General features: G+C 37.0%; 1 protein-coding gene across 2 annotated transcripts; it reads right to left on the minus strand.

The window, feature by feature from the left end:
- Window positions 1-502: 502 nt before the first annotated feature.
- On the minus strand, window positions 503-11,137 carry RBM45 (RNA binding motif protein 45). 2 transcript variants are annotated; one of them, XM_088527006.1, is made up of 10 exons: window positions 10,733-11,137; window positions 9,619-9,741; window positions 9,368-9,494; window positions 8,022-8,135; window positions 7,516-7,695; window positions 6,559-6,688; window positions 5,426-5,522; window positions 4,985-5,151; window positions 3,601-3,797; window positions 503-885 (listed from the first exon to the last, which is right to left on the minus strand). In XM_088527006.1, the coding sequence occupies exons 1-9, from the start codon at window positions 11,135-11,137 to the stop codon at window positions 3,605-3,607; spliced, it is 1,536 nt and encodes a 511-aa protein (XP_088383132.1). In that variant the 3' UTR covers window positions 503-885; window positions 3,601-3,604. The 2 variants fall into 2 exon arrangements, with proteins under 2 accessions (XP_088383132.1, XP_088383133.1); XM_088527007.1 differs by having other exon boundaries at window positions 4,985-5,148; window positions 10,733-11,039.
- Window positions 11,138-11,545: the final 408 nt, after the last annotated feature.

The raw sequence follows: 11,545 nt of genomic DNA on the forward strand, positions 1-11,545 counted from the left end.
TATTATTTCACTGGGCACCTGGGATTTCTTTGGAAGGAAACAGTCCTTTAGATGTTCCAGGGATGTACCAGTAGGTCTGACCACACTGGTATCAAGGGAGTTGCACTGGAAGTGCTGGGAAGGGATGTGCATCACAGAGCACACTGGTCTCCCAGGGTACCTGCAATTAGAATTTATCAAGGAGCAGAAAATTCAGCGTTCTGCATGGACAGAGGGAACAGAAACAAAGCATATGCACATATATAGCTTCAAGTCTAGACTTAGGGCTCTAACATAGGAATCACTTCTTAGACCGGTGGTTTTATCTTTTAATAACCAAGGCATTTGCAACTCAACAAACGGCATTCTAAGATACACAGAAAAGCTGGTGTTTTAAAGTTATCTATGCAAATACTTACTGGGACTATCTTAGTTTACTCTTCATCAATGGTCCTGCTGAAATACTAAATTACCCATTTCTTATTCAAACAGCATATTCACAACAAGCTTCTTAAACCCATGAAACAAAAGCCCTCTAACCCAACCCCCAAGCTCTATACATTCCCCCACAATTACAATCAAAAGGCTTCTAAAAGGCATGCAGAAGCTTCAGTAGCTCAGTCGTCTGACTCAGTCAAATGTCCTTTGCACTAAACAGTGTATAAAGCAGAACTAATACTTTTCACCTAAATCAGCAAAATACTACTAGACTACTAGAACAACCACCAGTTTACAATTTTAAATGGCTGTGTAATTTTAAAATTACATGTTCTCATTTTTAAACAGATAATACCATATATAAGATCAACTATGTAACAATAAAAAGTAGTCACTGTCCACAGGAACCATGTCTAGTCACGTTTCTCAGTCAGTCAGCTAGCTGAGGGTCATGTCATTATTTAGTTTCTGTAAAAAGAACACAAGCACAAAAATAGTATCAAAAAGCAATATATCTATTTTTATTTTAACATATACATATTAGAAAACAGAATTCTTAACAGCATAAGTGATAAAGTCTTCTAAAGATATACAATAGTATTAACATATGTTTATCTTTTTAATGAGTACCTCTTTCTGAGCAGCGTATGAAAGCCATTTCCTGCCATATGCTGTTAATAGAAAATATAGTTAACTTATAGTTAACTTACTGAGATTATTTCCACTATGACATAACTTTTTAAAATATGTATATGTATAAAAATAAATCATTATAAATATGCATGCTATGAGTTAGATCTTTAACACAATTTTAGGTAGAAAATTGAATGCAAACAGAAGCAATAGTACAGGACTTTGCAGGACAAGGATGACAAAGAAAACAGTGACCAAGTATTTCAGAACAGAACATTTTTTTCCAACTTAATAAAGAATTATTTTCAAAAGGTGCATGTGCAAGAGGCAAAAAAGAAGTTATCAGTTACAGAAGGAAAAGCTATAGTTAAGCTATTTGTGACAGGCTACTGCCTATCAACAGTGATTATTATGACCCACAGACTGGAACCAGAGCTTAACAGCTCTGATGGCTATTGGGCATTCACCAGTGTTAGCCAGAAACTGGGTTTTTAAAGGACTGCTCGAAAACATCTTCTTTGTCTGATGCTTGCTTTTAATAAAGCTAATATGTTGCAACGAGGAGATTAAAATTCTACAACATATTCTTCTGGCAAGCACCACATTCCTTCCCTTCTCTCAGCTTTAAGTAAATGTACTACAGGTATTGTACAGTTTCAGTGAAATTTGAAATACCCTGCAAAGCAATGCAAAAAACCTGCATAGAGAGTACAAGCAAAATGGAATTAAAAATGAGACAGCTGTAAAAAGCGGCAAAAAAACACATCTTAGTTGTCTTTTCAAGCCTGAACTTAGGCCTAAGTGAAATGGTTTACAACAAAGAGCTTACAAAGCAAATAGTTGAGAGAACATTACTGAACTGGATTTCCATCATTTCTTTGCTACTCTAGCAATTTGTGATAATTAACTCTTCAATGACCTTTACAAGAGCCAGAAGAATTGACTAGATCCATTATTTTAGCACATCAATGCACAATAATTCAAAATTCCCTGATAAGCAAAGGCTGTTGTAAAATAATTTCTGATCACAAAAAAATGACTACTTGCATCATATCAATAACAAATTATAATCATACAGTATCTTTTAATTTTGTAAGTTACATAGGGCTTACAGTAAAAAGTTGAGAAGAGACTTCTAAAACAATCACCAATCTGAAAGAATAATTTAACTGAATTAAACTGAATGATTCAATTTAAATCAAGCATTTCTTTCCAAATAGAAACCCTTATTAAATTTCTAGATTTGAATTATAATCTTATACAAAAACTACTCATCACAGAAATGCAGTCAGCTTTTAGAGATGAAGCAAGCAATGTGAGATTGTGGATGGGAATTATTTTTAAGAGACATTGAATTCATTAAGTGAAAATTCAGAGAAGTTTTAGCTAAGATGACTTTTTACCACTTAAAATTTGAAAAGCACAAAAAGTTCTCACATCTTCAAAGTATTTCAGAGGTAGGGAATTCCACCCATTTTCACATGGACAATTTAAAGCTTTAGTTTGAAGGAAGATTAAGCTAAGCTGTTACTACAACACAAAAGTCATTATAAAAAAAGAAAACACATGCAGGTGAAATCCATTTTGGTCCTTGTAACTCACAAGTCAAGGAAAGTATCTAGAGATTCTACACCAAGAAAGATACAAGGAGCAAAACAATATTAGAAGTAAAATACTGATACAGAGTCAGGATTTGATATGATGGTTTCTGATGAAGAAAAAACAAGACTGCATTTTCCCTATGATGTGGCTACTAAAATTACTTGAAAGCAATCGTAATATTTGAGAATTCTTTTGTATATACACACTAAAAAGTATTTAACCAGTAAGAGACTTCTGTTGATAATCATCTTATTGTAAGAAGTTAATCGTAGATAAATCTGTTATCATTTTAATGAATCCAATGTCTTAAAAAAAGGCCAAATTTCACTTAAAGGCAATAAAATGACATTGTCAATAGGCCAGGTACTAGAGGCCAAAAAATGTTAGCTAATTAATCCACAAAAACAAGTATGACTTTCATATTCAGATATATTGTGACATATCTAAAACAATCCCAACTACACATGCCTTCTCACAGCCCAGATGACCTGAATCTCTAAAGTTTTCAGTTTGCACCCGGTAACCTTCCCTGTCCTTTCCACATCTATCTTATTTACCCTTTCTTTCCCTGTCCTTTTCAGGGATAACCTCTTATGCAACACCATTATGAGGCCATTTGTTTCTAATGACAGACAGACACACACAAGCTGAACTCAGTCATATTGTTTATTTTTCCCATACTCTTCTCAATGTTATGGGATATGCTTATGTACATAAAGTGAATACTATGAACATGCAAATTGATACCAACCAACTTGCTCATATTTATTCAAACATTACAAAAATAAAGATTTTTAGTAAAAAGTGTGCACGTCGCACACAAACACGGTATGTGCACATATCACAACTTAAGAATTCAAATTTATCGTATTTTTCACATTTAACCTGAAATACTCTTATTATTTCAAGTATTCATACTTAAAGTAACAGCTCAGACTGGGTACTTACCCACTTAGTAAGTTCTCTGACGTTTGTTAGATTCTTCTGTAGGAGAGTCTGCCAACCTTACTTTAAGCCTGACACCATTTACAACCTTTCCATGTAATGCAGTTATGGCATCACTGGCACTTGCTCTGTCTGCAAATTTTGCATATCCCACATTTTTTCCAGCCACAAGGTAAACTTTTATCAGGTGCCCAAAACGACTGAAAACAAAATTAGTAGGAATTAACAGCAATATATGCCTTGAGACTTTGCTGCAGCACCAATACCTAATACCCCGTATCAAGCACACACACGAGATCTTGTGCTCTACCCCACCAGGACCCAGGATATTTTCTTATGCCCTTCCCTCTTAGTCCAAGCAGCGATAGGTAGAAACCCATGGGTTGGTAGGCCACATTTTCTGTGGTGTACTACAACGGGAACCACGCATACTTGATTTATCTTATTTTAAATAAGACATACAGCTAATACTTGCATCCTATTAACATGAATTTTAACAGCTGAGATTATCTTTGAAAAGGTCTCACTGAAATGACTCAGAAAGCAAGTGTTAAGGCTTTACAGAAAATGACAAACTTCAAACCACTCAGGGGTTTCCTAGGCAGCTCCTTAGCAAAGTTTGTATATTGCTTACTTGATAAGGAGTTTATTGAAATGTGAAAACCAGGATTTATAGCCAGAATGAAAAAAATCTAGCACATCAAATAGGCATAATTTTATTTATATTGCACATAAGTCCATGTCTTTTTTCTCTCCCTCCTTGTGTTTTGAAAATATTTTGGCTTTCCAAAGAATTACTGCATTGCCAGCCATAAAAGGAGGGGAATGCTGTCTTTTTATTCAAGATTATACTAAAAATAATAAAAATACCAGTAAATAGATGAAATATTTGCTTTAAAGACAGTAAGAATCTTTGCTACTAGTATGTGGGTAGTGGGAAATGATTGTTGGAATGTCAGAAGATGAAAAACACTGAAGTGTCCCAGGATTTAACCATATCAGAAAAACGTTCCCTAAAGCCTACTCCCTGAAGTTACTGGGGAATTCTCAAAATATTTAAATTCCTTGCAAAAAATGTGGCAGGAAAATGCCAAATTAATTACACTGATATGAGGAACTATAGTGTTTTTGGGTAAAAAGAGAGAGAGATTAGGTATTTTTGCCAGATTACTCTATCGGTATAGCAGGTTTATTAGTAATTAGTGCTACAACTTTTTTTCTGTATCAATTAAATGACTGTTTCAAAATTGACTGTTACCTACTGATTACTTTTGCTGTAAACTTTGTTGTAAATAACTCTCAAAATAAATGTTGAAAATCTGGAAGTTTGTTAGAAATTCAGCTTATTTTTCTGGCTAAAAAACACTAATTTGTAATAGAATCTTACCAGAACACATCTTCCAATACATTTACGGGTAAAGGATGGGGATTAAATAGTATGAAAAGTCTTTCTTTCACAGAAGTGTCAGGAGGAACCTTTTTTTTGTGTGGTGGAAGTATGGCATCTGTTTGGGGCTGAAGTAATTGTGAGCTACACGTTCCCCCAAATACCTGCTGAAACGAACAGAAAAGGCAAATATTAATTAATTGGCCAAAAAGTTTGATTTTCTTTTTTTACATTTCGTTTCAAGCATAACACATTAACAAGATGGAACAGTTCTAAGCTTAATTAATTACTTCTCTTATTTCATTAATTTGAAAAATAAATTCCAATGTCACACATCTTTAAAGAGAACAATAATGCACAAACCAACCTGAGATACTAGGTTTAAAAGAGTAGTATCTAAAGCAGATAAAAATATTAACAGTATCCATTATATTAACTTACAGGAGGTGTCCTACACTGATGAGAAATGGAATTACTATTCCATAACAGTGACGACATGTGTGCTGTTACCAGCTCCGTTGCCATTCTTCTAATGAGGCTGCAAGTAGAAGTGATAATAAAAAAAAAAAAAAAAAAAAAAAAAGCAAAGTTACTACAATCTTAAATTCAGCAAAAGAAAATACCCTTTGCACATCTAGAAGTATTTTTGAAAAAAAAATCTAAGCTTACATAGATGGAGGAAAAAAGCCAACTGTTCATGACACTCTAGACATGCCTGGAAGTACACATGGTAGCTAAAAGTCAGCAGAAAGATATTCACATATCTCTACACAGAGCTCTTTTCCCCGACTACTAAGAAAAAGCAAAGTAAATCTACAGCACTGTTCCATATGTTTTGGGGAAGGTACATAAGACAGTAAAGAGAAAATTCATTTATAAAAAGTCCCAGTAAATAAAGAATAAATAGAGAAAAATGGACTTGACCTCTCTACCTAGAAATGTTATCATCTAAAATGTGCATTTCGTATAAAATCAAATATAAACAGAAAAAAAATAAAGCCTTTATTCTAAGCATGGTGAATGTTTCAATAAACATTGCTAAGATTGTTGTAACATTGTTGCAGACACAGAAGTCAACTTCCAAATCACTGAGTATTTTCTTATTCTAAAATAGAATAAAGAAAAAGGCAATTGCACTTTTGCATTGTAAGACATTGCAACAGCAGAAAATAAAGAGTGAAAGAAAGGTTGACAAAGTCTGGTTACAACTAATTATTGTTTTAGTCTAGATCAGGTATGCATTTCTAAAGCGAATCTCCCCATTTTCCTTCCTTATTGTGCTTTGGTTCATATCCCATAAAAGTCAAAAGATTCACTAAAGGATGCATCTTGAGAATACATATTTTTCTTCCCCTTGTCAAAGAAAAGTAGCACAAGTTTCAAAAGGCTTATTCCAAATTATATAAACCCCCTATACTTCAGAAAAGAATATTTACAGATGTGAAACAGCACTGCAGTTATAAAAAGGAACAGCAATGTATGTATTTATGTATTTTTTTATTCTTTAAAGTAGGTATTATTTTCATTTTACTCCCCAAACACATGCCTTTCTCTCTGTAAAGATTAGTACTTACTCTGAGCTATCACTCCCATCTTCTAGAAAAGTGACAGTTAGTCTGTTTCCAGGAGGGTACTCAAAACCATGTAATTTATGTTTGGCATATATAGCTGATGCAGCACTGCTATACTGAATCACAGCATACCCTAGAAATACAATATACATATTTAGTGTGATAAACATCTATCCTAAGAATAAACTACACTATATAAAGCAGTAGGATCAAGCTTCACATTGGTTATGGATGTTAGAACACTTCAAGGGGCTTTTTACCAAACAGTACGTTTAATAGCAACATCACTAACATTTGTGAAGAAAAAATTACTAAAACTTATGACAGAGCAGCTATATTTACATTAGTTTGAGAAGTTGGTACTACTTCCTTTTCTCTGAAAACCTATACATTGCAACAGAGGTTAAAAACAGATCTTACTCCATATTACATAAAAAATACTTTAGATTCACTGTGAACGGAATACTTTAAAAATGAATCTATAAAGTTGCATTTTGATTCTCTGAATCATTTCCATATCAAGCTTGCTAAAGCAGACAGCTGTTTTACATTTTTCCAGCAGTAACAAAAAACCTGAAACCAAAACAATCCCACACACACAGAGCCAGTTATTTCAAACGAGAACTCAAAAGATTCATTTAGAGAACATTAGAACTACATGTCTAGTCACATTCAAAATACTTTCTCCTTTTAATCAGCCTAAAGTTTATTTGACCATAACAAATACTTTTGCTGGTTTTGATTCTGTCCTTCATGAAATTCTACGCTCTGGATGGAAAAAAATAATAATTGGTAAGTATTTAAGGCTATTTGTAAAGAGGGGTGCAAACAAAACTGAATTTTTATGCTCACACAATGATAGCAGTAACTGCTAATACATACAGCATTAATTGTCCTACAAGTATACTGCATCTTGCAGTACTAAAATAAATTTAAAATGCTTTCTGTACTTTCACTTACCATTATTAGTATGAGGATCTCGCTGAATATCACAGTACTCCAGTCCTGGGATCAGGTCGAAGAGGGCAGACAGTTGCTCTTGGACAAAAGGAAGCCTTGATACCACTGACAGACGCTTGGAGACTGACTCCTGAATTTTAACCTCATTTTTTTCAAAGCTACAAAACTCTGGGTGCCCACCTCAAGAATAAAAATAATGTTAGTCACCACACTAGCAGGTCTCCATTTCGTTTCTCTTTTAATTCATTTTTTAAAACAACCTAAGCCAAATTTACACTACAGATAACATGTTTATTTCATCAAGGCAGGTGATAAAACAGTAAGCCAGCTAGTGCAAATCAAGTCACCTGTTATATACCTGACTAATTTTTAACTCAAACACCCAATCTATTACAGAGAGGTTTGATCACAGCCTCTTTTGGCTGCCCTGCACCCAAACCACCCTCTTACTTTGTGATCATATTCAAAACTACAAAGCATTTTTAGTATAAAGAGATAGAACTTACTAAATGGAAACATATTTCCTCTTGGTTCCTGCCTTGTATGATTGTTGTTATAATATTCATGTTCAAAGGACTCAGATGACTTATTTTTAGGTTCGGCCAAAATGGCCCGGTAGCCTGAAAGAAACAGCCATACAAAGAGCATCACCTCAGCACTCTGTAAATCTGAACGACTACATCTGTGTGTTTTGACTACAGCATTTAGAAACATGCTATTCAGAAAATACAGTAAATGCTGCTTTTAAGAAAATAACTAAGCTGCAACTCTTGAAGCCTCACATAATCAGTGCTGTAAAAAACATCTTCTATGTAAGACTACTTCTAATCACAACTGACATAAAACAGAGACCACTTTGCAGTATTCAGATATGCTCTAAAGGCAACCTGCTGAACTTTCATGCCATAGCAGTAATGCATGCCTACTATGCTTTGCACTGAACTAGGATTTGCTTTTATGAACAAATTAGATATTACTCTTAGACTATTCAACTCTTTTCCTTCTCAAATTTGAAAGGAAATAAATTGTAACTGTTAAAAGCTCACACACATATCCCTATCCAAGAAGGGTCACAAAGAGAATAGAATAGATTGTGAAGATACATTTAAGATACAGCAGGCCTCTCAAAAACAAGAAGCTATTTAGTATCTATGATTAAATGAACAATAATCATAAAATTAGTGTCTGACCTTCTGGCCAAAGCATGATCAATAAAACTGCTTGAGGTTTTTTATTTGCTTCCCAGTCATGTCTTGCGAACCTCCAAGGTCAGAACTTCTAAAACCTCCAATAGTCTTTAAGTTCTTAGTTATCCTCAGGGATTTTTCCCACCTTTATAAGCCAGTCAGAACTTCACCTGTTGAGCACAGACCACTACCTCCTATTCTCCTGCTACGTCCCTCAGCAAAGAGCCTGACTCCATCTTCTGGGTAATATTAAGGAGCAGCTGCTACATCTCAAGTCCCTCACCTTCTCCTCAGGTGTCCCACACATCAGACCTCAAACCATTTAAGTGGCCATCAACTGAATGCCCTCGATTTTACTAACACCTTTCTGGAACTAGGGTGTAAGTGATAAATCACCTGCATTAGGTGTAATTAGGTAACTAATTACTATTTTTCTATTTTCTATTACATTTTTCTATATTAGTCTATTAGTCTCTTTCCTATGGACTAATAACTATTTTTCATTTGCAGCACCAGCATAACTTCTGGCTCAAAAGGTGTTTACACAATAGTTCATCTACAAACCAAGTTGAAGATAAAGTATACTAACGAAATGTGCATCATATATTCTTATTGAAGAAAAAAAAAAAAAAGGCAAAAATTCAGTCTGATAGTCTGATCCTTACTTCGATCACACTCTTCAATTGCTCGGGCAGCTTCAGATGGTTTTAGGTATCTCACATAGCCCAAACCTTTACTTTCTCCAGTGGTCTTGTTCTTAATAATGCTGCAATATTCAATGTCTCCGTACATCTAGAATGATTAAAAAGCATACCAACTTACAATAAACAAAAATGCATTAGAATATTATCTTTTAAATTCTTCTGATAAACAAAATCCCATTGAAAATAACAATCCACAAATACTGAATTAGTACCTTAAACTTCTCCCGGAGATCCTCCTCTGTGTAGGTTTTTGGTATCATAACGAAGATTCGTGTAAGTTCTTCATCTTCAACATCTCGGTGGCTGCCAGAAGCTCTTGATTGTGCAATAAACACCTTTAAAAACATATAAATATACACACATAAATATACATATACACATACATTAATTACTGGAGAATGGAGAAAGTTTAACAACCTATCAAAAAGAAAAGTTTCTTGCGAAACAAATCTTTAGCTTTCACATAATCTAGATTTCCAGATTTGAAAAAAGAGATGTCTGATGACTGATGCACCTATAAGGAAAGCTGATCTATTTGTTAAGTATGGTGCATCCCAGCATTTTTCCAAAAGGAAGAGAAGCCTGCAGAAGTTTTCCCGAATTCCTAATAGTCAGGAGTAGATGAGGCCTGATTCAGTAGCACTGTCAAGGTGGCAAGTAGGCTAGCAATAAATGCACTAACATTAACAGGCAAGCCCTAATAAGAGTATTATTTACAAAACTAGCCAGCCAATCAAGTAGTTTAATAAGGCCTTGCTTGAGTTCGCAGTAACAAATTCTGTGAGAAAATACTTTTACAGCCTCAGTTACTGTTCAATATGTGAAATCTTATTCCACTGTTTAAAGCCATTCCTAGCTTCTCACTATTTGGGGAACATGAAAACAATTCAAGAGGTTAAAAGTTGCCATCCAGGCTCTACAGAGTAAAGAAAAACATGGAAAAAAAAAAAGTTTTGACAAAACCTGTCTACAAAATTGAACAAACAAAAAAAAACACTTTCCTGCAAATATCGTTCCAGGTCCTTGTCTTAACTTTAGACAATACATGCATTATATACATTCGCTTGAAATAAAAAGATAGAAAAGAGTTTTAAGCACTGCATGCTCTCCAACGCCGCTGCAGCTCCGATAACGCGCGGGCGCTTCAAGTCGGCCCGGAGCTACCCGCAACCAAGAAGGCCCACTCCGAGGAGCACAAGGGGCGCGGGACTGATGCAAAAACGGGGCCGGGGAGGGAAGTTAACCGCATGGAGCAGCCTCGCGGGCAGGGCCGCGGCCAGGCAGGCGCGGGCCGCCGCCATGGCGGGCGGGGGGGGCAGCGTGTACCTTGATGGGCTTGGTGTCGGGGGCCAGGCTGCGGCCGTGCATCGCCTCCATGGCGCGGCAGGCCTGCGAGCTGCGGGCAAACTTGATGAAGGCGATGCCGCGGGACTCGTTGGTGCGCTTGTCACGCAGGAGCCAGATGTTCTGGATGTCGCCGAAGGGGGCGAAGCTCTCGCGCAGCACTGCCTCGCCCGTGTCCTTGCCCAACACGACGAACACGCGGCTGTTGGGCGGCTCGTCCAGGCACTCGGCCGACAGGCGGAACCCGCCGCCTCCACTGCCACTGCCGCCGCTCTCCTCCATGGCCGAGCCGCCGGCGGGCTCCTGCTTGGCTGGCGACCGCTGGCTTTTCTCGGGCGAGCGCGGCGGCGAGCGTTCGCTGGGCTCCTTCCGCGCAGGCAACAACATGGCCGCCCCCCGCCCCGCGGCGGGCGGGGCAGCCGGCGGGGCGGGGCATGCGCAGGGGAGGAGCCGGGAAGGGCTGGGCGCGCATCTTAGTTCAGCACCAACATCTTCCAGCTATAGCGGATAATGCCGGTTTTTAAAAGGTTGCCTTAAATGAGAGCCCGCCCCCGCGGGGGCGGGAGCGCGCTCATACAGCGAGGCAGGCGCCCACAGAGGTACTGTCTAGGAGAGGTTGTTGCTGCAATGGTTGTGGGGTGGGGCGGCTCGCGAGCTCTGGGCTTATGTAGGAATAGGGGTGTTTCATGAGAAACCCCAAAGTTTGTTTAAAAAAGAAAAAAAAAAGCTAAAATGTTTTTTTTTTCTTTTTTGAGTACTGAACAGTGCTGAAGATACAGGGTATCTTGTTGGCAG

Source organism: Tinamus guttatus, unplaced genomic scaffold, assembly GCF_059628265.1.
Source record: "Tinamus guttatus ecotype Peru unplaced genomic scaffold, ASM5962826v1 Tinamus_guttatus_pri_ptg000260l, whole genome shotgun sequence".
Classification (NCBI taxonomy): Eukaryota; Metazoa; Chordata; class Aves; order Tinamiformes; family Tinamidae; genus Tinamus; species Tinamus guttatus.

Coding starts and splice junctions, on each gene's coding strand:
- RBM45 (XM_088527006.1), bottom strand. CDS start 11,137: ATGTTGTTGCCTGCGCGGAAGGAGCCCAGCGAACGCTCGCCGCCGCGC. Junction 9,742..10,732: donor CCGACACCAAGCCCATCAAG/GTACACGCTGCC, acceptor ATGTTTTTAAAG/GTGTTTATTGCACAATCAAG. Junction 8,136..9,367: donor AATTGAAGAGTGTGATCGAA/GTAAGGATCAGA, acceptor TGTTTCTTTCAG/GCTACCGGGCCATTTTGGCC.